The sequence below is a fragment of the Delphinapterus leucas genome, chromosome 4, assembly GCF_059928025.1.
Source record: "Delphinapterus leucas isolate spDelLeu-1000000601 "Yukka" chromosome 4, BTC_Dleu_Yukka2, whole genome shotgun sequence".
Classification (NCBI taxonomy): Eukaryota; Metazoa; Chordata; class Mammalia; order Artiodactyla; family Monodontidae; genus Delphinapterus; species Delphinapterus leucas.
The window spans coordinates 11715438-11738692 of NC_143132.1; the positions used below are offsets into that span (position 1 = coordinate 11715438).

The 23255-nt window shown below is 44.4% G+C and overlaps 1 protein-coding gene and 1 pseudogene across 1 annotated transcript in view; both read right to left on the bottom strand.

Moving 5' to 3' along the window:
* Positions 1-3697: 3697 nt before the first annotated feature.
* On the bottom strand, positions 3698-5196 carry LOC111163888 (histone H2A.Z pseudogene; annotated as a pseudogene).
* A 5140-nt stretch (positions 5197-10336) lies between these two features.
* IFNGR2 (interferon gamma receptor 2) overlaps positions 10337-23255 on the bottom strand; it is a 31451-nt gene continuing 18532 nt past the window's right edge. The window contains exons 3-7 of the mRNA XM_089910291.1: positions 22938-23146; positions 18465-18610; positions 14663-14822; positions 14118-14275; positions 10337-11011 (exon numbers count right to left, since the gene is read on the bottom strand). Of these exons, the coding sequence (XP_089766417.1) occupies positions 10829-11011; positions 14118-14275; positions 14663-14822; positions 18465-18610; positions 22938-23146 (856 nt within the window). The 3' untranslated portion in view covers positions 10337-10828. The remainder of the gene's footprint in view (positions 11012-14117; positions 14276-14662; positions 14823-18464; positions 18611-22937; positions 23147-23255) is intronic.

Below are 23255 nucleotides of genomic sequence, written 5' to 3' on the forward strand. Positions count from 1 at the left end.
TGTAAAAGAATGAAATTAGAACACTCCCTAACACCACACACAAAAATAAACTCCAAATGGATTAGACTTAATTGTAAGACCAGACACTATAAAACTTTTAGAGGAAAACATAGGAAAAACACTCTTTGACATAAACCACAGCAAGATCTTTTTTGACCCACCTCCTAGAGTAACAGAAATAAAAACAAAAATAAACAAATGGGACTTAATGAAACTTAAAAGCTTTTGCACAACAAAGGAAACCATAAACAAGACAAAAAGACAACCCTCAGAATGGGAGAAAATATTTGCAAATGAAACAACAGACAAAGGATTAATCTCCAAAATATACAAATAGCTCATGGAGCTCAATATCAAGAAAACAAACAATCCAGTTAAAAAATGGGCAGAAGACCTAAGTAGATATTTCACCAAGGAAGACATACAGATGGCCAAGAGACATATGAAAAGATGCTCAACATCACTAATTATTAGAGAAATGCAAATCAAAACTACAATGAGGTATCACCACACACTGGTCAGAATGGCCATTATCAAAAAAGCTAGAAACAGTAAATGCTGGAAAGGGTGTGGTGAAAAGGGAACCCTCTTGCACTGTTGGTGGGAATGTAAATTGATACAACCACTGTGGAGAACAGAATGGAAGTTCCTTAAAAAACTAAAAATAGAATTACCATATGACCCAGCAATCCCACTACCTGGCATATACCCTTAGAAAGCCATAATTCAAAAAGAGACATGCACCACAATGTTCATTGCAGCACTATTTACAATAGCCAGGTCATGGAACCAACCTAAATGTCCATCGACAGATGAATGGATAAAGAAGATGTGGCACATACATACAGTGGAATATTACTCAGCCATAAAAAGCAACAAAATTGAGTTATTTGTAGTGAGGTGGATGGACCTAGAGACTGTCATGCAGAGTGAAGTAAGTCAGAAAGAAAAACAAAAACCGTATGCTAACGCATATATATGGAATCTTAAAAAAAAAATGGTACTGATGAACCTAGTTGCAGGGCAGGAATAAAGAGGTAGACATAGAGAATGGACTTGATGACATGGGGTGGGAGGGCGAGGCTGGGGTGAAGTGAGAGCAGCATTGACATACACACTACTGAATGTAAAATAGTTGGCTTGTGGGGAGCAGCAGCATAGCACAGGGAGATCAGCTCGGTGCTTTGCGATGACCTAGAGGGGTGGGATAGGGAGGGTGGGAGGGAGGCTTGAGAGGCAGGGGATATGGGGACATGTGTATGCATATGGCTGATTCGCTTTGTTGTGCAACGGAAACTAACTCGGTATTGTGAAGCAATTATACTCCAATAAAGATATATTAAAAAAAAAAAAACAAAACAAGAAACCCCCCCAAACTGCAAAGGATATTATTGGAACAATTGGAGACACTTGAATATAACTGTGTATTGGATAACTAGTAAAAAGAAAAAAACAAACCTTGTTTAATATAGTTGATTCATAAGCTTGAGCTCAAAGCAGCACTATAACATATGCCCTAACGAAGCTTCTAACTCATGCATTTTTTCCGTAAGGCCCATTCCAGTCTTGGGGGTCATTTTACACAGTGAAATCAGTAACAAGGAGAGTAAAAAGGAGAGGGAAACTTAGGTGTGGATGTTGTGATCTTGGGAAAAGCCAGTGGCTAGCCTGACATGCAGAATAGAAAAGATGAGGATGGGGAGAGGAGGAAGAGTATTTCCAGTTGCATTGTTACTGGAGATTTCTGGTGTTGGAGCTGGGATTCTTGGGGGACTATAAATTTAGGTTGATTTGCTTTTCCCTAATTCTGCCACTGCTATTTATTAGCTATGTGACCCCGAGGCTGTTTGTCTTTCTGTAAGTGTGGTTTGAGAATTAACATGAGGGAATGCCTCGTGGTGCCTGGAAACAGTAAGTGATCAATAAAGCTGGGTCCTTCTTTCCCTGGTGGAAAAAATGTGAAAAAAATGTGAAAAAGGTGGCACAAAATAGGCTGTGGAAAGGACACATTACGGCATGAGAGCTGAAACAAGAAGGCAGAGCTTCATCTCGTTCCACCTCAGCTGGGAATCTGTGGGACAGGCGACCTCAATTACCACTCAAAGCATATCCGAAAATCACCAGGGCGTGCCATGAGTATTGACTTGGGAGTTACAAATAAATGTTTTATCGAGTAAGTGAACTTGCAAATAATGAAGTTCGACCGCAGTTTATAAAGAACTCTGATTGACCTGATCTTCCTTTAGCATAGCAGTTTTTCATCATCATTCCTATCACGGTCCATCATTTCTTTCCTCATTTAATACTCTGCCGTCAGCTAAATCTTCCCACTGGAGGGCCCTATTTCGTCATGTCATTTTTCTGCTCAATGCTGATTGCTAACTTGTATCGAGAACTTTCTATGTACTGTGTATTGTCTCATTCCATCCTCAAAATTGGAGGTAGGAAATTTTATCTGGAGAGGTGAAGTGACTTGCCCATGGATCGGAATCACAGCTCAGGCCCTTTCTTCCTGAGGGCGAAGTCCTGCTCTTCTCACAGTCAGCATTTCCCGAGCAGCCCTAGAACCTTGGTGTTGCTTTAGGAAAAATTGTGCGCTGGTCAGAGAACCTTGGGAGACCCTTGGCTGAACTAGGTTAAAACATTTTTTTTTCCTGTAAAGTTTTTTTCTTAGAGCTTTTTATACACTATGTCTTGTATGTTTTTAGGAAGGAAGTGTCAATTCTATGGTGTTTTCCATCCTTGAGTCCTGGAAATTTATCTCCTGGAACATGATGAGAAATAAAATTTGGGGAAACTGCTGCTCTGGTGACTTTAGAAGAATAGATAGAATGCAGGGAATTAAAAGGAGAGGGAAACTTAGGTGTGGATGTTGTGATCTTGGGAAAAGCCAGTGGCCAGCCTGACATGCAGAATAGAAAAGATGAGGATGGGGAGAGGAGGAAGAGTGTTTCCAGTTGCATTGTTACTGGAGATTTCTGGTGTTGGAGCTGGGATTCTTGGGGGACTATAAATTTAGGTTGATTTGCTTTTCCCTAATTCTGCCACTGCTATTTATTAGTATGTGACCCCGAGGCTGTTTGTCTTTCTGTAAGTGTGGTTTGAGAATTAACATGAGGGAATGCCTCGTGGTGCCTGGAAACAGTAAGTGATCAATAAAGCTGCGTCCTTCTTTCCCTGGTGGCTTTGCCTGCAGTGGTTTTTCCTTCCTCATTTGATGGCTTTTTGGCCTTTTGTCACAAGGTGGCATGCCACCTTAAAAAGAATCTGGAGTCGGTTGGTTTTTGTTTTGAACCTGCCAGTACTTTTTTTTTTTTTGGTAGCAGATTTAACACAGCTTAAGTCATTTTACATAGGGTTTTAATTTTTTAATTTTTAAAAATTTATTTTGTTTTATTTTATTTTGGGGGGGGGATATGACCTTTATTGAGCTTATCCACCGGAGTGGAAATAATGTCAGTACAAAACCCAATGTTTGTTACTGTAACTTCTACATCACAATTAAAATCCAAACAGTTTTTTAAAAACAGTCATCTCAATCAAAACCCACTACTTCAGAATCAATAGCTTCTTTGAAGCCACAGTAACACTTAAATATGGTTAAGACTAGAATGCAGAAATTTGGTTGATTGGAAAACTAATTAAACTTCCAACTTGCTCAAACAGAATTACAAAAAGGCAAAATTGTGTTTTTCACAGAGATACAGTCCACTGGAATCACCAGCACTGGACAGCTGTTAGAGTATGTGGAGTCCTGAGATAATAAGGAATCCAGGCATCCTTTAGACAGTCTTCTGTTGTCCTTTCTTCCCAGAGATTTGTGGATGTGTGGAATGGCACCACCACCAGCAATCGTAGTCTTGATGAGAGAGTCCAAGTCTTCATCTCCACGAATAGCAAGTTGCGAGCGACGAGGGGTAACACACTTTACCTTCAAGTCTTTTGATGCATTTCCTGCCAATTCAAGTACCCCCACAGTAAGGTACTCCAGAATGGCTGCGCTGTACACAGCGGCAGTCGCGCTCACACGTCCATGGCTGGTCGCCCTAGATTTCAGGTGTCCATGAATACGGCCCACCGTATTTCCTCTCTGCGAGCGGGAAACCGCCTTTGTCTTGGCCTTTCTGGAGTCCTTCCCAGCCTTGCCGCCAGCCATTTTGAATTTTGCTGAAGCTCAAACAAGCAAGGCAGAGAAAGTACTAGTCAGACACCCAGCGAGAACCTGCCGCCTACGGCTTCATCGCGCCACGATTCAAACTGCTACGTAGGGTTTTTAGATGATAGTATATGCCTCTTCAATTCTTTAAGCTGCAGCAAATAGGATATTTTAAATTTCTACATGTCAGTGTGGCAGGGCAAACCTTCTAGACCCCCATGGATAATGTCAGTGCAGAGATCACCAGATCTTTGATTTAGGAGCACCTTGTCCAGGTGACAAAAAGGGATTCAGTATGAGGCTAAGTGTATTTACTTCCTGTTATGAAAGTTATCAACGTAGAGATTGAATAACTTTATTTTGAAATAACTTCAGACTTACAGGAAAGTTACAAAAATAACTCAGAGAATTCCTGTATAACCTTTAGATTCCCCAAAGGTTGACATTTTACCGCACTTGCTTTAGTCTATTTTTTTTCTGAGACATTTGACAATATGCTGGAGACAGGATGGCTCTTTACCCTTGAATAGTTCCGTGTATATTTCCCCAAATCGCAACTGCTGTACAATACCAAAATCAGGAAGTTAACGTTGATACAGCACTAAGCACTTCATTCAAATTTTGCCAAGTGCCCCACTAGTATGATTTATAGTAAAGAAAAGTAAGTTATTTTCGGTTCCAGAATCCAGTCCGTGATCACACATTGCATTTAGTCGTCATGGCCCTTTAGTGGCTCTTAACTTTGGACAAGTTCACCCTTTGTCATTCACGACTAGGTTTTCTTTTTCTTTTTTTTTAAATACATTTATTTATTTGTTTGTTTTTATTTTTGGCTGTGTTGGGTCTTCATTGCTGTGGACTTTCTCTAGTTGCGGCGAGCAGGGGCTACTCTTCGTTGCAGTGTGTGGGCTTCTCATTGTTGTGGCTTCTCTTGTTGCGGAGCACGGGCTCTAGGCGCACGGGCTTCAGTAGTTGTGGCACGTGGGCTCAGTAGTTGTGACTTGCGAGCTCTAGAGCACAGGCTCAGTAGTTGTGGCACACGGGCTTAGTTGCTCTGTGGCATGTGGGATCTTCCCGGACCAGGGCTCGAACCCGTGTCCCCTGCATTGGCAGGTGGATTCTTAGCCACTGTGCCACCAGGGAAGCCCATGACTAGGTATTTTTGAAGAATGCAGCCCCTCAATTTTGGTTTGTCTGATGTCCCATCAGGAGTAGATTCTGGTTATACAGTTTGGGCAGGAATAATACAGAGCTTATGTTTTCAGGACATCAAAGCAAGCACACATCTGTCCCAGTACTGGTGATTTTAACTTTGCCTGCCTTGATGCCCAAGGTGGTGTCCACCAGGTATCTCCACTGTAAAGTAGCTATTTTTCTCCTTTATAATTATTAAAGTACCTTGTGTGGAGAGAGACTGATTAATAAGTCAAACAGAACATGTTCGTTGTGATTTTTTACTAACAGCAGTACGTAGACTTGAACTAAAGTGGCCCTGTGATATGACAGAGGAGATATACAATTTGTGTGTAACAAATTATAATCTTTACATATATAAATGCTTCTTGTCTGGTTGAAGAAAAACCCAGATGTGGGGGAAGGGGGAGTATATAACCTTATCCTGAAATCTGCCTGTTTTCAGTCTCTTCCGTCCCAGTGTCTCTTGGACCAGAGGACTGAGCTTTCATTTTATACAAAATTTGTGACATTATTTCATCAAATTTTATTTTATTTATTTATTTTGGCTGCCCTGCATGGCTTGCGGGATCTTAGTTCCCCGACCAGCAATCTAACCCGTGCCCCCTGCAGGGGAGGCTCGGAGTCCTAACCACTGGACTGCCAGGGAATTCCCATTATTTCATTATGAAAAGGAATATTCTCTAGAAAATCGCTGGAAAACAGAGTAAAAAGAAATTCATGTTACCATCTAAAGTCTACTAGTGGCTTTTTGGTGTGTAATAAGTTTTAAAACTGATTTTGCAAGTTAGCATGGAGACCTTACCATTAATTTTTTTTTTTTTTTTTTTTTGCGGTACGCGGGCCTCTCACTGCCGTGGCCTCTCCCGTTGCGGAGCACAGGCTCCGGACGCGCAGGCTCAACGGCCATGGCTCACGGGCCCAGCCACTCCGCGGCATGTGGGATCTTCCCGGACCGGGGCAGAACCCGTGTCCCCTGCATCGGCAGGCGGACTCTCAACCACCGCGCCACCAGGGAAGCCCCTTTACCATTAATTTTGAAAGTTTTTCATGAGGAAATTCTAAATCTCAAAGGAACCAAATACATTTGTATTCTGTGTATGTAAATGGCACCCCTGGGGTTGTGCAGTGCACAACCTATACAAACGTACACATGGCCCTAACTATTGGTGCTGTGTTCATCTTTTAGTTGTAGCATGGGGCTGGCCACTTGAGAAGTGTTTGGGGTAGCTGGAGTTACACACAGCCACACTAAGGTTCACAGCAACACTTCAGAAAGGAGCTAGTAAAGGAGCATATCGGTTTAACTGGTTAATTGAATTTTATGCCAGGCCCTTTACTTGCCCGTCGGCAAGGGCCTCAGAGTCCTGTGCGAACTCATCAGCTCGTGGAGGGCTTAGGCCTCCTCTCATGCTCTCAACTACAGAAAGCACACTTATTATCTACAGGGACGATATCAAATAGTTCTGTTCATCTGAATGCAAAAGTGAAACAAGTCCCATTCATATTTATTATAAATTGTTATTCACAGCACTATTTAATTACAAGGGAAAAGTAGTTAATGTCTTTTGCAAGTGATTATGTTTTAACCAGGGGTATGTACGTAAAGAAACCCTGGGGAGGGGTCTGCCTCCCCCCTTTTTTTAATAAATGGGGGGGCCTGGAGAAGCCACTTCTGCCTGTATTTCATTATCGGTTTGAAACTTTAGGTGGCCTCTCAGTCTTCCTAGAGTGTCGGCAAATGGCACTGACCAGATCCCTCCCCGGAGCCAAGTGCTGCTCCAAGTATCCACTCTGACCAGCTTCTGTGCCCTCCCGAGGCAGCTGGCCATCTTCCCTCACCACAAGCTGGAAGCAAGGAGGAAGAGGTCACTTTTACTGTATCCCCATCAGAGAGCTGTTGCTTCTTAGGAGAGCCTGTGAGCACTGAGGAGTGGGAGGTCTGACTGCTCCACGGGAAGACGCCTGTGTGGATTCGAACTCTCACCAAACAGTTGGGACGGTTTAGGCTGTTCTCGCCTAAAATACAGGCTTTCTGGCATAAAGCAAAGTTATTTTGGAGGGCCCTGGGGCACCTTAGGGATACACAGTTGTTTCCCAGTAGTTGAAAGCAGCATAACGTGTGACTATGCAGACTTCTAAAAAACACTATGGACAGAGATAAGTGATGGTAAATGAAATAAAAGTCACAAAGGCAGATGCCCCAATCACGGGCTAGGACCTGTGCCGTTCTCCACGCTGGTAGTTTCTGGTGAGAGGGCAGCAGCAGTTTCTCCAGTTACAGTACACCAGCCAGTGACCTACAGATACGGAGACAGTCTCCCTTCTCTGACCCTATCCCTCCTCCAACTCCCCCCTGGGGGCCTCCCCTCTCCACCGCCATGTCCCTCAGCTCCTCGCCCTGCTGGCCTTGGCACCATCCAGAACGGGAGGGCTTCACCCAGCAGCTTCCTGTCCCAGGGCGCTGAAGTTGTCTGCAATCTGCAAGCTGAGTGCTGCAGAACCCCCAGGGGGCGCTATTCACACTGAGGCGCAGGAGATGGCATGTTCACTTAAAAAGAAAATTCGTGGCACAAATCAAAGTGTCTTGAAAGATGGGTGTCTTATCTAATTCACATAACGGTACATTATGCAATGGCAGCGTCCTTGATCCAACTCACCCATCATCTCTGGGTGACCTATTATTGATGTAGGGCCTACTTTCCTCCATTGATCTTCATACTCCTAAATTGTATCCAGGGTACATAGTCCATAATGTGCTTTATAGAATACATGCAAGAATCAAATACCCCTCCTCCCGTATAATATATGAACCTTGAATTAAACAGTCTCGGTATCAAATGGGGTCTTGTAGGGACCTTCTGTAACTGTATAAACCTAAATAATGGAAGTGAGTCTGTTTTCTCCTATACAATGAACACTGCATTGTACAGATCAGGGGTCATCAAACTCTTTCTGTAAGCGTTCAGGTAGTAAATATTTTAGGCTTTGTAGGCAAACAGTCTCTTGCAACTACTCAATTCTGCCTTGCAGTGCAAAAGCAGCCATAGGGTCCCAATAAAAGTTTACTTATGGACACTCAAATGTAAATTTCATATACTTTTCATGTGTGATGAAATATTATTCTTCTTTTGATTTTTTCAACCATTTAAAGATGTAAAAACTATTTTTAGCTTACAGCCTGTACAAAAACAGGGAGCAGGCTGGATTTGGCATGTGGGCAGCAGTTTGCCCTGTTATAGGTAATTTATAGACTTTTTCCAGCTCAAACATGATTATGTACTTAGCTTGACTAGAAATTAATGTCCCAAGTTAGTATAAGTATTAATCCCATTGCTTAGTCATTTATTTGACAAAGTAGAACCAGGTGTTTCTTTTTGGAAAATACTATTAAAAAGGAGTATCTTACTTACTCAAATAATTCCTGTCCTTTCTCCCTGGGGCTGGATAACAGGCCAGCCCCATGCCTCCTGGGGATGCTTACTGAGGAAGGATGGCGCGGGCCTGAGAGGAGAAGCACGGTTGGACGCTTGGTGAACCCAGTTGGGTGTCAGTGTAGCCCCTCCCCTATAAAGCAATAACCTTGTAGAGTTTGGCCCTTGAGTGGCACCTGGAAATAGTGCTGGCCCTGGGCTTGGGCTCTGAGTCTGTCACTCACTGAAGCTGCTGCCTGCAATTAAGAAGGGCCTTTCTGGGCCTGAACCCCAGTCTGCCCCAGGACACTGGACTGATTCCACCCCGAACCCAGTTCAGCCTTATCAGAATCTGGTCCCCACGGCCAGTCTGCTTTCCCCCGACTAGCTGGCACCTCCTTTTATGGAGGGTGGCACAGAAGAGCTTATTCCTAACAGAGCTGATCTGTCCCCCTTTCTGCTGGGTTCAGACTCTTAACCGGTTCTCTTCCTGCTGTATACATGTCCTCCTCTCCTCGCTGGGCTGCTTCGTGTGGCCCAACAGAGGAAGCTCTTCTATCTTACATTTCCTAAATGATTTGAGGGAGGTCTTCACCATTTCCCTCTACTAACTCTTTCTCCAAACCTGTCCCAACTCAAGGTGCACCTAATCAATAGACATCTCACAAGGGGACTCGTCTGGGGTGGGTGGGTGTCCTTTTCTCTCATGTCACCCTGGATGGAAGGGTGCACAATGATTGGTTAGAAAGTCAGCCCAAGAGCCAATTCCTCACCAGAGGCACAGGGCCCCAACAGAGACACAGAAGGTGGTTCCATCGACTGGTGCTGGAAGCTTCATATACCTCCTGTCAGCATCGCCTCTTCCCACTGTCAAGGTTAGGCTGCCAGTAGGGGCTTCTTTCTCAAGCAACCTTACGGCAACATGTCACTTTCTGTGCGTGTTGGAGGGGAGGAGTGAAGCTACGCATCCATTTCCTAAACGTTAAGAGTCATATATATGGATTTTTTTTTTTTAGAATATATTTCCTTTTATTTATTTATTTATTTGGCTGTGCCGGGTCTTAGTTGTGGCACGCAGGATCTTTTAGTTGCGGCATGTGGGATGAAGTTCCCTGACCAGGGATCGAACCCAGGCCCCCCTGCATTCGGAGCGTGGAGTCTTAACCACTGGACCACCAGGGAAGCCCCCATATAAATGGACTTTTAATTAATATCCTCTGGACAAAATAACCCATCGGTCCTTGCATTATCAGAAGACTCGCAGGCCCAGTGTCCATCACTATTGCCCATTGCCTAATTCTCTTTACACGCCTTGCTCAACACATGTGACACACCACGTACAAACGCAGCGCTGATGCAGCTTCTGAGAACCCCCTTCCTAACTTTTCAAGGAATCAAGTGACACAGGTCAACATTTCCTGCCGCGTGACCATGAGGCCTCTGGGTAGCTCTACTGGGTGTTATTTAAGAAAACAAAAATTTAGATATAGTCATTTTTAAAAGTTGAAACTTTGCAGAAAATAGACCAAAATAAAGAAGGTGAAGAGGAAAAACTTCACAGACTTTTAAAAAGTTAACTATACAGTCTTTTATTTCTAGCTTGAAAAGAAAAAAATGACCCTTAAATTAATAGGAAACTATTTACAGGATTAATCACATTTTAAGCCAGGACACTCAGTGTCCCTTGTTACAGGGAGAGGCTGGGACAGCTTAGGTGACCTGCCCAAGGGGCCCAAGCTCCTTGCCATAGCCAGGAGAGGACCCCGTCTCCTGACCACCTGGCCCCACCCACAATGTACAAAATATCAGAGGGGTGCCACAGCCATTTTGATAACAAATAATTATGGGCCTTTTTAGTGTTTAAGAGAAACCTTAATTTTTTTGGTATGTAGAATCGGTCTAGAAACTTGTAGGATTTAGGAAATTCTTAGTTTAAAAAAAGTAAGTTTTTCTCTCCCACGGGACCCAGGACCTCTCCCCAGGCACCCCCGGGTCTTTTCATGACAGGAATAAGGAGTCGTGGGCTCCATCAAGTCCTGACAGGCACATCCGCAGCTTCACTGTCTCAGGGTCCTCCTTCCACGGGCTGGTGGCTTGGATCTGTGCTTTGGTTCAAAGTGTTTTGGAGAATGTCTTCTTGCTTATTCTCTGGAAACGACACGATGGACACAGAGTCCCAGGCATCATCCTTTGGCGAGCTGTCCTTGTCCAAGGCGTCTAAGATGGGCTGAGCTGGATCCTTTAAATACTTGAAAAGGTTGAACACCATTATCATAATTTGTTTATCAGTTCCAAATACCAGAACTTCATACTTTAGTTTTAGTTGGCATTATCCTATTTCATTCAGGTATAACTTCCAATTCTGTCCACCAACGAAGTAACTTCTAAAACCGGAACCCCTGTTCACCCCCCATCTCAATAACTCACATGAATCCAAGGGCCAACCCAGGGAATACTCTGAAAGCACGAAAGGGCGGCGTAACTCAGGAAAAGCAAGTTCTGACTTGCTGCACTGGATGAGGGCTTGTGGATTATCAATCCTAAAATGTCTCTGGAATTCTAACTTTTCAGGGAAGGAGGAAATGGAGCCTCTTGTTCAACTACCATGGGGGCAGAGAGGGAAAGTTCACGAGCATTTTTCTCAGCCACTCCATCCACTGGTTGGTTCTACTTCACACAACACACGGGGTGCAGAGGATCTGCGCTATGCAGCCCTGGGCGAACCAGAAAGCGCAGGTCCTCAAGGCAAAGTGCCGGTCCACAGGCCTTAACTTGCCCTGGCCCTCCTGCCTTGGCTCTGGGCTTAGCCATCAATTACCAAGTTACCAAGAACCAACTGCCTGGCTCTTGGAAATGCTGAAAGATACTGAAATACGGTCAGCTTAGAGCTGGCTGGTGAGAAGACGAATAACCACGAATCACGCGCACTTGTGAAACCTCAAAAATATAAGTGAAACCTGATTCATTATTCTCATGTAACTTCAGTGACCTTTGATATAGACTTTTCACACTTTCCCAGAAAAGTGAACCGAAAGACTTTATGTTTTAGATTCAAGCACCAAAGGAACAACTAGTAGTGAATTCACTTACTACGGTCCTGCTGCTAGTTCTGTGAGACAGAGTTATTTGTTTGTTTGTTTTTTAAATTTTTTGCCTGTGCCACGTGGAATGCGGGATCTTAGTTCCCTGTCCAGGGATTGAACCTGTGCCCCCTGCAGTGGAAGCTCAGAGCCTTAACCACGGGACCACCAGGGAAGTCCCGAGACAGAAATTATTGATGCAAGTAAAATTCTGAGTTGAGAGCTGTTACGTTGTGACAGTATTAACCACGGAAGGTTTTTTTTTTTTTTTGTGGTAAGAACACCTAACATGAGTTCTACCTTCTTCACACAGTTTTAAGTGCACAAGACAGTACTACCTACAGGCACAATGTTGTACAGCAGAAACCAGAACTTCCTCATCTTGCATAACTGAAACTTTGTACCATGTGAAAGCAACTCCCCGCTCCCCCTGCCACCTGGCCCCTGGTAACCACTGTGCTACTCTCTGCTTCTATGAGTTTGACTATTACTCTATTTAGATTCTTGATAGAAGTGGAATCCTGCAGCATTTGTATGGAGGTTCCAGTAGGGAATTTAACATGTGCTTCGCATAATGTCTATGTACTTTAAACACCTCATGACAGATGAAGGAAAACAAGTGACTATAGCTCTTTCTAGAAGCACCACTCTGTCTTTACAGACTAGATACAACAACATAAGGTTCTGTTTCCAGTACTTTTACCCTGATTTTACTGCAGAATGATAAATAGTTCTAAATATGCTTGTATCAGCTAGCTTCTAATCCCAAGAATGTCCCGGGTGTCTCCTCAGAGGGCCTGGTTCCCTCGCAGAGCCTCAGGGGGTCGCTGGAGCTGGGCAGGAAAACAGGACTTTCCATGAGACCTACCCACTCCACTTTTCTTTCTTAAATCCTTTAAAATACTAGTAACATCCCCTGTGTACTCGGCGTGCAAGGCTTTGAACTCACGGCTCTGGGTGTTTACTCTAGAATCCTCCTGCCTGCACACTGTCTGACCCAAAGCTCATGCTCTTGACTGCTGTCCCCACTGGTCCATGTTCCCTCCAGCCAGGCTCCAAAAGCCCGGAACTCTCGTGTTGTCTCCAGAGGGACCTACTGCGGCCGATCTCCTGTCCGGGCCAGACCAGGCCACCTTTTGGCCAACCTCATGCCATTAAAAAAATTAAAAAAAAATTTTTTTTTTACTTTATTTAACTAATTAATTAATTAATGTATTTGGTTGTGCCGGGTCTTAGTTGCCGCGTGTGGGATCTTCGTTGCGGCATGTGGGATCTAGGTCCCTGAACCCTGGGGATTTAACCCTGACCCCCTGCATTGGGAGTGCCGAGTCTTAGCCACTGGACCACCAGGGAAGTTGCCCCCCAATTTTTTTTTAATTGTGGTAAAATACACATAACATGAAATTTACCATCTTAACCATTTTTAAGTGTACAGCTCAGTAGTGTAAAGTCTATTCACATTGTTGGGCAATGATCACCACCATCTGTCTCTAGAACTTTTTAATTAATTAATTTATTTATTTGGCTGTGCCGGGTCTTAGTTGCAGCATGTGGGATCTAGTTCCCTGACCAGGGATTGAACCCGGGCCCCCTGCATTGGGAGTGTGGAGTCTTAACCACTGGACCACCAGGGAAGTCCCTAGAACATTTTTCATTTTGCAAAACTGAAACTGTCCCCGTTAAACACTCACTACCCATTTCCTCCCCCCCTCCGGACCCTGGCAACCACTATTCTACATTCTGGTTCTGTGAATGTGAGTACTCTAAGCACCTCATATAAGTGGAATCATGTAGTATTTGCCTTTTTGTGACTAATTTATTTCCCTTATCATAATGTCCTCAAGGTTCATCCATGTTGTAGCATGTCTCAGAATTCCCTTCCTTTTTAAGGCTGAGTAATATTCCATGCATATGTATATACCACATCTCTCTCTTGTTTTTTTGGCTGCACCTGTGGCTTGCAGGATCGTAGTTCCCTGACCAGGGATTGAACCCGAGGCCAGAGCAATGAAAGCGCTGAGTCGTAACCACTGGACTACCAGGGAACTCCCACCATATTTTATTTATACATTCATCTGTCGATGGACACTTGGGTTGTTTCTACCTTTTGGCCATTGTGAATAATGCTGCTATGAACATGGGTGTACAAAGAACCAAGTGCTGCTTTTAGCACAAATCTCAGTGTCATGGCTTTGTCCCCTGCTCTACTCTTAGGTGTTACCAGGGGGGCATGAAAGGCGGACACGTCACCCTTTTAAATGTGTGCACACATACCTCTTCTATTTGTGATGGGATGCTTGGTGCAGAGTGAAACCAATATTTAACCAGGCCTCTGTATTTCAGCACCAGGAAGAGACAGGCCCCCACCAGCACTGACAGCAACAGAAAGGTTCCCATAGAGATCAGGATGACTTGTTGAAGCTTGGTAGAGGCTAAACAGGTGACATAAAAGTGAACAAGATGACCATCCTACATACGATACAAACATTGGGTAATTTCTCATCCACCACTGCAATAAATAGAGTTCATGTCCCAGTAAACTGGATGGATACTGCCCCTCCTCCACCCAGCCCTGTATGCTTTAATTAACAGCTAGTAAAGGCAAGCCTAAAACAAAGCAAGTGTTAGCTGTCTGGCAGCTCTTGCTACTGGAGACTTTAGCACAAGCTTGTTATGTCTACAGTGAAGTGCTGTCCTAGCCCCTTCTCTCTGGGTCTCCGCACTCTCACCACCCTCCACCTAATAAGGAATCCCTGACTGCACTATTTTAGGAGTGTTCTGTTCCCAGCTCAGAAAGGACTTAAGAAAGCATACATTACCATCCACTGTTGTTTCGGAGCAAGATATGTTGCTTAAATGCCCAGGTCTAGAGATGTTTTCTTTTGCCAAAAACAGTTCTGCCTTGAGTTGGAAACAGTATACTCTTAAGGGTTTTAAATCATTCAACGTGATGAAGTTGCTCCTGAAACGGTGTGTCACCTACGTAAAATACACCAAGAACCACACCTGAAAATCACCCACATAGACATGGTCAAGCCCCTTCCATCTTCTCCAATGTTTCCTCAAATTCACACTGAACACAATAACCAAAGAAGAAGGTAATTCTGTTTCTAAACAAACAGAATACCAATTTTGTATGTATCACATATGCTTATAGCAGACAAATTTTATATGTGAAAATTGGTGAGGAACGTCAAGAAAGATGCTGATGGCATTAGAGCTGTGTTTCTGGCTGTGAGGTCCGAGGGCCCAACCGAAGCCCCATCACAGCAGTGGAGGGTCCAAAGCTGGAATTTAGCAAATCCCAGTTTCTAGGACGAAATTTTCTCCTTTCAAATGAACATTTTGTATTTCATGGTTAATCTCATCTAGATACTTGACGTTAGTCAACAAATAAAGGAAAAAAGTCATTCTAGGAAATAATGTTCCTTTGGTTCCCAATCTGCTTCTGGTTTTCACTGAAATGTGCTGACTCCTTTTATAGTTTTGGTCGAAATGATCTGAGTGATTTATGTCATCAGGAAAGAGCTGGGTCCCAAATTCTTAGCGGATTCTGTCCCCTCCTTCCCTCCCTGCTGCTACCCTCCCTCGGGTCTTGTCACCTCCACATGGTCAGTCAATGGTCCCTCACTCTCACCTCAGACAAACTGTCACTGTTCCACAGGGAAAGGAGGAAAAAACCCACTATATTACAGCTATATATATAGGATATATATAGCTATATATATATAGGATTTCTCATAAAGGACTGCTTTCATTTTTTTTTTTTTTTTGGCTGCTGTGGGTCTTCGTTGCTGTGTGCGGGCTTTCTCTAGTTGCGGCGGGCGGGGGCTACTCTTTGCGCGGTGCGCGGGCTTCTCATTGCGGTGGCTTCTCTTGTTGCGGAGCACGGGCTCTAGGCGTGCGGGCTTCAGTAGTTGCGGTGTGTGGCCTCTGTAGCTCCGAGGCATGCATGTGGGATCTTCCCGGACCAGGGATCGAACCTGTGTCCCCTGCATTGACAGGCGGATTCTTTTTTTTTTTTTTTCTTGCGGTACGCGGGCCTCTCACTGTTGTGGCCTCTCCCGTTGCGGAACACAGGCTCCGGACGCACAGGCTCAGCAGCCATGGCTCACGGGCCCAGCCGCTCGGCGGCATGTGGGATCTTCCCGGACCAGGGCACGAACCTGTGTCCCCTGCATCGGCAGGCGGACTCTCAACCACTGCGCCACCAGGGAAGCCCCAGGACTGCTTTCTGATTTTGAGATACTACAGTAGAATATACTATAGCCATTTGAAATGGTGGAATATCACACACACTCCGGAACGTGGAGGTGAAGCTGCTTACATATGTTGACTGAAAAAAGGCAGATTTTTCAACAGTATATAGAACATCATCTTATTATTTACTTATTTATTTGGCCACGCTGCGGGACCTAAGTTCCCCGACCAGGGATTGAACCCACGCCCCGTGCAGTGGAAGTGCGGAGTCTTAACCACTGGGCCGCCAGGGAAGTCCCATGATCTTATTTTTAAAAATACAAAATGATCATATTATATTTGAATAGTAGGATTAGAGATGAGTTTTAATTTTTTTCCCTCCGATTTGAAATGATGACTGCCATGGCAGAGGAGAAACATTTTTACTCCTGATGCCACATACAGCAATTTTAAGGACAACATTCTTTTTGAGTAGTTTATTTTGGCAGCCAGTTGGCTATTCCAAAAGTTAGAATCACAGACTGCGGAGAAGAGCTACAATGCAGGCCTGAGACCGCTGTCCTTAGAAAGGCTTGCTTGCAAGGCTGACCCAAGGCTGGCATCTGGGACTTGGATTTGAGCAGTGTTTCCACCATTCCCTGACTGATAAGGGTGGTTTCGTGTATAAACAATGCTCTTTATGCTGAACACCTGCTCTCCCTCTGGGAGTCTGGAGTTTTGGTGTCTATGTTGGGCAGAGGGTGCCCCAGTGACCAGCCCCTGGGCACTGAGCCTCTAACGAGCTTCTCTGGTAGATAAGATTTCACACGTGCTGTCACGTCACTCTTGTTAAGTGTGTCCTGGGTGACTTCCAGGGGAAGACTCGGAAGCTTATGCCTGGATTCCTTTAGACTTTGCCCCATGTGCCTCTTCCCTTTGCTGAGTTTGCTTTGCGTCTTTTCTCTGGAATAAATCACAGCCTCGAGTACAACTATACACTGAGTCCCATGCATCCTTCGAACAAATCTAGGGGTTGGACTTGGGGACCCCTGACATACAGACTCACAGCTGGAATGGAGATCGTACAGGTGGCTTTCAGAGTTACTTTAGCCCCAGAATCTTTTGTTCATGAAAGTCCAAAGTATACATGGTCTGGCTGAAAGGGAGAAAGGGGAATCCCTTCTGCATTCTTCCAGGCGTTCTCTATTCCAGTTGACCAGAACTTGACCTCAGGATTTCCGGAAACGATTATTTCTTTCTTCCCTATTTGCTAAGAGTCTGTTCTTCAGTGAGTTTTGCCTTCCTCGGTGTTTTTACACTCACCACAAAGAAATGAAGAGCAAGTGCAAACATCAACTATGTGGGAGAGAAACAGCAATTAAGAGCATGGACCCTGAGGCTAGATGTCTCCTTTGCTTTGCTGTCAGTTGCTGGCCTTGGGCTAGTTACTTAACCACTTGGTTTCCCTCTCTGTGAAACAGGTGGGTGTAAAGGTTAAATGAGATGACGTATCTAAAGTGCCTGGGCCAGGTGCCAGACACAAAGAAAGCTCTGGATAAACATAAGTTCTTATTCTTATAAAAAATTATAATAATGTTGAACTTAGGAAATCACGAATTTACACAGGTAGTAAAACATCACTAAATGTAGCTTGGAGGGACTTCCCCGGTGGTCCAGTGGTTAGGACTCCACGCTTCCACTGCAGGGGGTGTGGGTTCGATCCCTGGTTGGGGAACTAAGATTCCGCATGCCGTGCGGCGTGGCCAAAAAATAGAGGGAAAAAAATGTAGCTTGGATAATCAGATACTGGAGGTGATTAGAGGCCATCAGTTTTTTCTTGTGCTACCCAGGGCTGACCAGACCCCTTTTGGTCTGACCCACCTTTGTCAACCTTACCCTGCCCCAGCCCCTCACGTGGCCTGCATTTCTAAAGGATCCGAGCACGTGCAGTTCCCCAAATGTGCTGAGCCTTTTCAAACCTACTGGCCCTTCTCCCTAGAACACTCTCTCTCCTTCCAGTAGACTTTTCACCTATCCATATTGCCCTCTTTGCAAACCATGCAAACCAGAGAATTCATATAGTTAAACCTTGCAGACTGCAGTAGTAAATTCATTGCTGTAGAAACAGGCCCACAGAAGCTCCCCAAACTTCGGAGTGTGGCAAAGGCACCATGGGCACCGGCTGAGTCCAGACCCAGACCATGGGGACCATGTGATACCAGGCAGAGGGGGCCCTGCAGATGGGTCTGGTGGGAGGGGAGTCTCAGCACAGTGAGTAGAAGCAGAGGTCCTGAAGAGAAAGATCAAAACCACTAAGGCTCAGCCCCTAAGGGGATACTGGGATACCCTGGTGTCCCTGGCCACTTTAAAGTAGACTTTCTTTTGCTATCCATAAACTCCAAAGAAATGAAAATCAAAAACAAAGAAGAAAAATGCTCTTGCCTGTTTGCTTCCTCCCTTTTCCCAGTAGTAGACATAATACCAAAAAAAGGCCACCGAGGCAGGGACATCAAAGGGAGAAGAAAAGCTGATGATAAGGGAACCCTCTTCTGGGGTCACCCAGATGTCTTCTGGAGGCCCGATGGTGGCTGAAATAGAATTACAAACAAAATCAATCCATCAGTCTATGTATATACGTAGATACACATATATACATACACATGTACATCATATATATATATATATATATATATACAGGATATGTATATTGTACATGTAATTATACTTAGTATGGTACACACATGCATATATTTATATATGCAATGAGATTGCATTCAGACTACCAGAGGCTGTTCTGGGCACCAGATTTACTTGGAAGGCTCCAGGGCAGGTAGCCCAGTGGAGCTACAGAGTGGCCCCAGGGGTTTCTAGCCTTCGGCGGAAGGAGGGGTCCTCACAGTTGTCCACATGGCCGCGCCTGCCCACCCCCAGGAGACAGCTCAGGTACAAGGATCGGGCAGGTACAGGGCACTCCCTGGCTCAACCACAAGAGCCAGTATTTCTCATCACAATTCCACAAGAAGAGTTTCCAGAGTCCCCACAAGGGACATGCCCAGTTACAAGAACCCCTTCACTCAGCAATGCCCCAGACACGGTTTCCTACCAGGTGGTTAAGACTGGCCTGGTTGAAGTGCTATTTACCAACCAGAGGTCCTTCTGACCATAAGCAATGCTAGTAAGTCAGAAAGAGAGAAACAAATATCGTGTATTAACGCATATATGTGGAATCTAGAAAAATGGTACAGATGAAGCGGTTAGCAAGGCAGAAATACAGATGTAGAGAACAAACGGATGGACACCAAGGGGGGAAGTGGCAGGGTGGTGGTGTGATGAATTGGGAGATTGGGATTGACGTATATACACTAATATGTATAAAATAGATAACAAATAAGAACCTCCTGTATAGCATGGGGAACTCTAATTCACTTTGCTGTATAGTAGAAACTAACACAACAGTGTAAAACAACTATACCCCAATAAAAAAAGAAAAAGAAAAAAAAAATAACGTGGCTCATATGCCACCTTTATCAGGTTTCCAGAGAGCTGAAAGGTTAACCAAAGGTCAAATTTTCATGCAGAGAGGGAAAAGATTTTGTTAGCCCACCAAAAGTGGTGTTTACAAACTTTTAAGTATGTGTATCTTTCTAGCTTTTTCTAATACAATGATTAAATATAATAACTGAGAAATATTACCATCATACATCTATTTGTTAAGGCTTTTCATATAAGTCACAGGACAGCCAAGGACTATGGCTCATAATATGCTCTTAGAAGGAAGATTACGGCATTTATCAGGTGAGCATTTAAATTGTATAATTAACCAGAGGAACTCAGATCAAAATACAGGTTGTGTCCTCCAAGTTCTAAGAGGCCTGTTTCTGCACCTTCTATACACACAGATGATCATATCAGGGTGAACAGTTCTGCGTTCACCAAAGTGGGGCTGGATTTCTCTCTCTCTCGCTTCCACACTCTGCCCTGGGTTCTCCCAGGTTGGGGAGGGTTAGGCATGTGTTCTGGTCACCTTTCTCTCTGTGTAAAAGTAACTGGTCCCTGCAGGGTTTGCACTCATGCCCTCTGATCTCCTTTGTTCTGGTGGAGGAACTAAGTCCAGACAGATACAGGGTCGGGCCTGGCCCACCTCAAGCCACAGCGATGTTAGTGGATTAGCTGTGTGTAACAAAAAGCTCTCATTAAACCCGCTCACAGATGCTGGCACTCATGTCTTCAAGCTACGCTTTTGAAAGCGAAGTGACTGGAGCATGGAACAACATGTGGACCTGCAGGCCCAGGGCCCCGCTGAGCAGATTCTCTAGACTTTTCTGTGACTTACCCACCGGAGTGGGCATGGGAGCCTGGATAACTAATCACTTAACCGCTGAAAGGTCAGCACCGAAAGACCTGCCTTTCTGAAGGGCGTGCCAGATGGAGAATCTGCTACCAACGTGATGAGTCTGTCTCTCGAAGGCGGACAGTCTGCCTTTTCTCTGGGCCCTGAAGGAGGGCTCAGTGGATCTATGGGTCATTACTGATAGCAGTGTCCACAGACTGAACGATCACTCTAAACCTGGCAACACGGACTTTATATCCATGTCCACACAGATCTACGTAACAACCACAGAAGGCCATCCCCATTTCCCAGAGGGGGAAACTGAAGCCCAGAGGGACATTACTTGCCCAGAGTAACAGCCGGTAAGTGGCAGTGTTGGGATTTGAACCCAAGTTTATGTGATGCCAAAGCCTGCCCCCTTCAGGCACCATCTCATCCCTCTACCCTCAGTAAAGCATCTTCAAGTTGGTTACCCATCCTGACTTGACCGCAAGTGCTGAAAGCAGCGATGGGCTCTAAGAACACCACTGTCTTGAAGTTTACCAGTGACTCCCCACCAGTAACTAACCGAGGACATGGCTGCCCAACTCTGGCCGGGAGGAGAGAGAGCAGCAGCTGGCTGACTCTGGACCAGCGACTTCATGACAGGTCCTGCTTCTGATACCGCCATTACTTTTTTCTCCACTAATTCCCACTTAGGTAACGCTTGATAGCTCAGATGTGTGATGGTTCTCCACTCAGGGACAAATAACTTGTCCACAGAAGACCAGCCAGCAGGGACTGCACTGTCTTCTCGTACCATCCTCAAATTGCTAGCAAAAACCTTTTTTTAAAAAAATAATTTAAAAAAATTTATTTATTTATCTTGGTTGTGCTGGGTCTTAGTTGCGGCATGTGAACTCTTAGTTGCGGCATGCATGTAGGATCTAGTTCCCTGACCAGGGATCAAACCCGGGCCCCCTGCACTGGAAGTGTGGAGTCTTAACCACTGCACCACCAGGAAAGTCCCTTTCTTAGCTTCTATTACAGAAAATTTCAAACATATAGAAAGTAGAGAGAAGACTGTAAACAAAGCTCATATACTCATCACCCAACTTTAAAGCAACCATCAAGCCCTGACAAGTTTTGTTTCTCCTGTGCCCATCCACCTTGTAAGGACCACCTTGCCCCTCCCACTCTCTGGATTATTTTGAAGGAATCTCAGACATTACATCATTGCATCTGTAAATACTTCAGTATGTATCTTGAAAAGACCAGACTCCCCGCCTTTTTAAAAAAACATAACAAAATACCATTACAACACCTAAAGTATATTAGCAACAATTGCTTTATAAATCATCAAAGATCTAGACAGTGATCACATTTCCCCAATTGTCTTATACCTCTGTTTAATTTGAATCAGGATCCCACGAAGTTCCACACTTTGTGTTTGCATAGAGACCGGAGAAACATTAGGCACGGCTGACCATGTGAAAAATGAATAATTGAAGGAACACATCTATAAACTAGTGTCTGACGACTCTCATGCTCCCTTCCAACATCTGGGAGCATATCTGTTCATTCAATCGTTCCACAGATATTTTCTCCTATTTGCCAAGTACTGTTCAAGGCTGAGCTAAAATCCTTCCTGAACGTAAAAGAAGTTGTGCCATGTAACAGTGATCAGTGAAGCCAATATGCTAGTATTCCCTCCAGCACAGAGGTTAGCAAACTTTCTCAGTAAAGCACCAGAGTGAACTGAGGCTCTGACTGGTCATGCAGCCCCTGTTGCGACTACTCAGCTCGCCTGTTGCAGCTTGGAAGCAGCCATAGACAGTATATGAAAAGATGGGGAAACAGCATTCCGATAAAACTTTTTTTTTTAAAAATTGAAGTATAGTTGATTTACAATATTGTGTTAGTTTCAGGTGTACAGCAAAGTGATTCAGTTATACATGTATTCTTTTTCAGATTCTTTTCCATTATAGGTTATTATAAGTTCCCTGTGCTATACAGTAGGTCCTTGTTGTTTATCTATTTTATATATAGTAGTGTGTATATCTTAATCCCATACTCCAAATTTATCCCTCCCCCCCTTTCCACTTGGGTAACCATAAGTTTGTTCTCTATGTCTGTGAGTCTGTTTCTGTTTTGTAAATAAGTTCATTTGTATCATGTTTTTAGATTCCCCATGTAAGTGATATCATACAATATTTCTTCCTCTGACTTACTTCACTTATATGATAATCTCTAGGTCCAACCATGTTGCTGCAAATGGCATTATTTCATTCTTTTTTATGGCTGAGTGGCATTCCATTGTACATATATAACACATTTTCTTTCCAATAAAACTTTACAAAAACCGGTTGGTGGGCGGGATTTGACCTGCAGGCTGCGGTTTGACAACTCCCAGGCCTAGCAAATCACCCTCCCCTAGCCCCAGCTTCCGTGGTCAGTACTCGGGTTTGACCATCATACCCACCTGGGTGCTGGTTATTTAGGGTGAGAGGCAGGACGGAGGGGCGTGGAGTCAGTACCGCTCAGCGAAAAGGAAAGTGAAGAAAACCTGCAAACGTTGAAGGAAGTTTGTACCCAAGTCGTCTTACCATTCCGATAGTGTTCGAACCAAGGCGCCTTTACCCAGGCAGAGACGAGGTCCCCCAGCTTAGCTCGGAGGCGTAAAGTGATGTTGAAATGCCGTGGGAAGCCCTCTGAGAGGCTGTTTGCGGTAAAGTTGCACTCTGTCCCGGTGAGGTTCGTACAATCCACCCTGCTGTCTTTTCTGTTGACGTCATACCAGGTACTACTAGTGCTGCTGCAAAGGGAAGAAGGATTTTACTTTGCACAAGTCTCTCTTTGATCACCTATTAAGTTTCCCCAGAGATGAGTTTTTATTTATTTATTTATATTTAATTTTTTTTTTT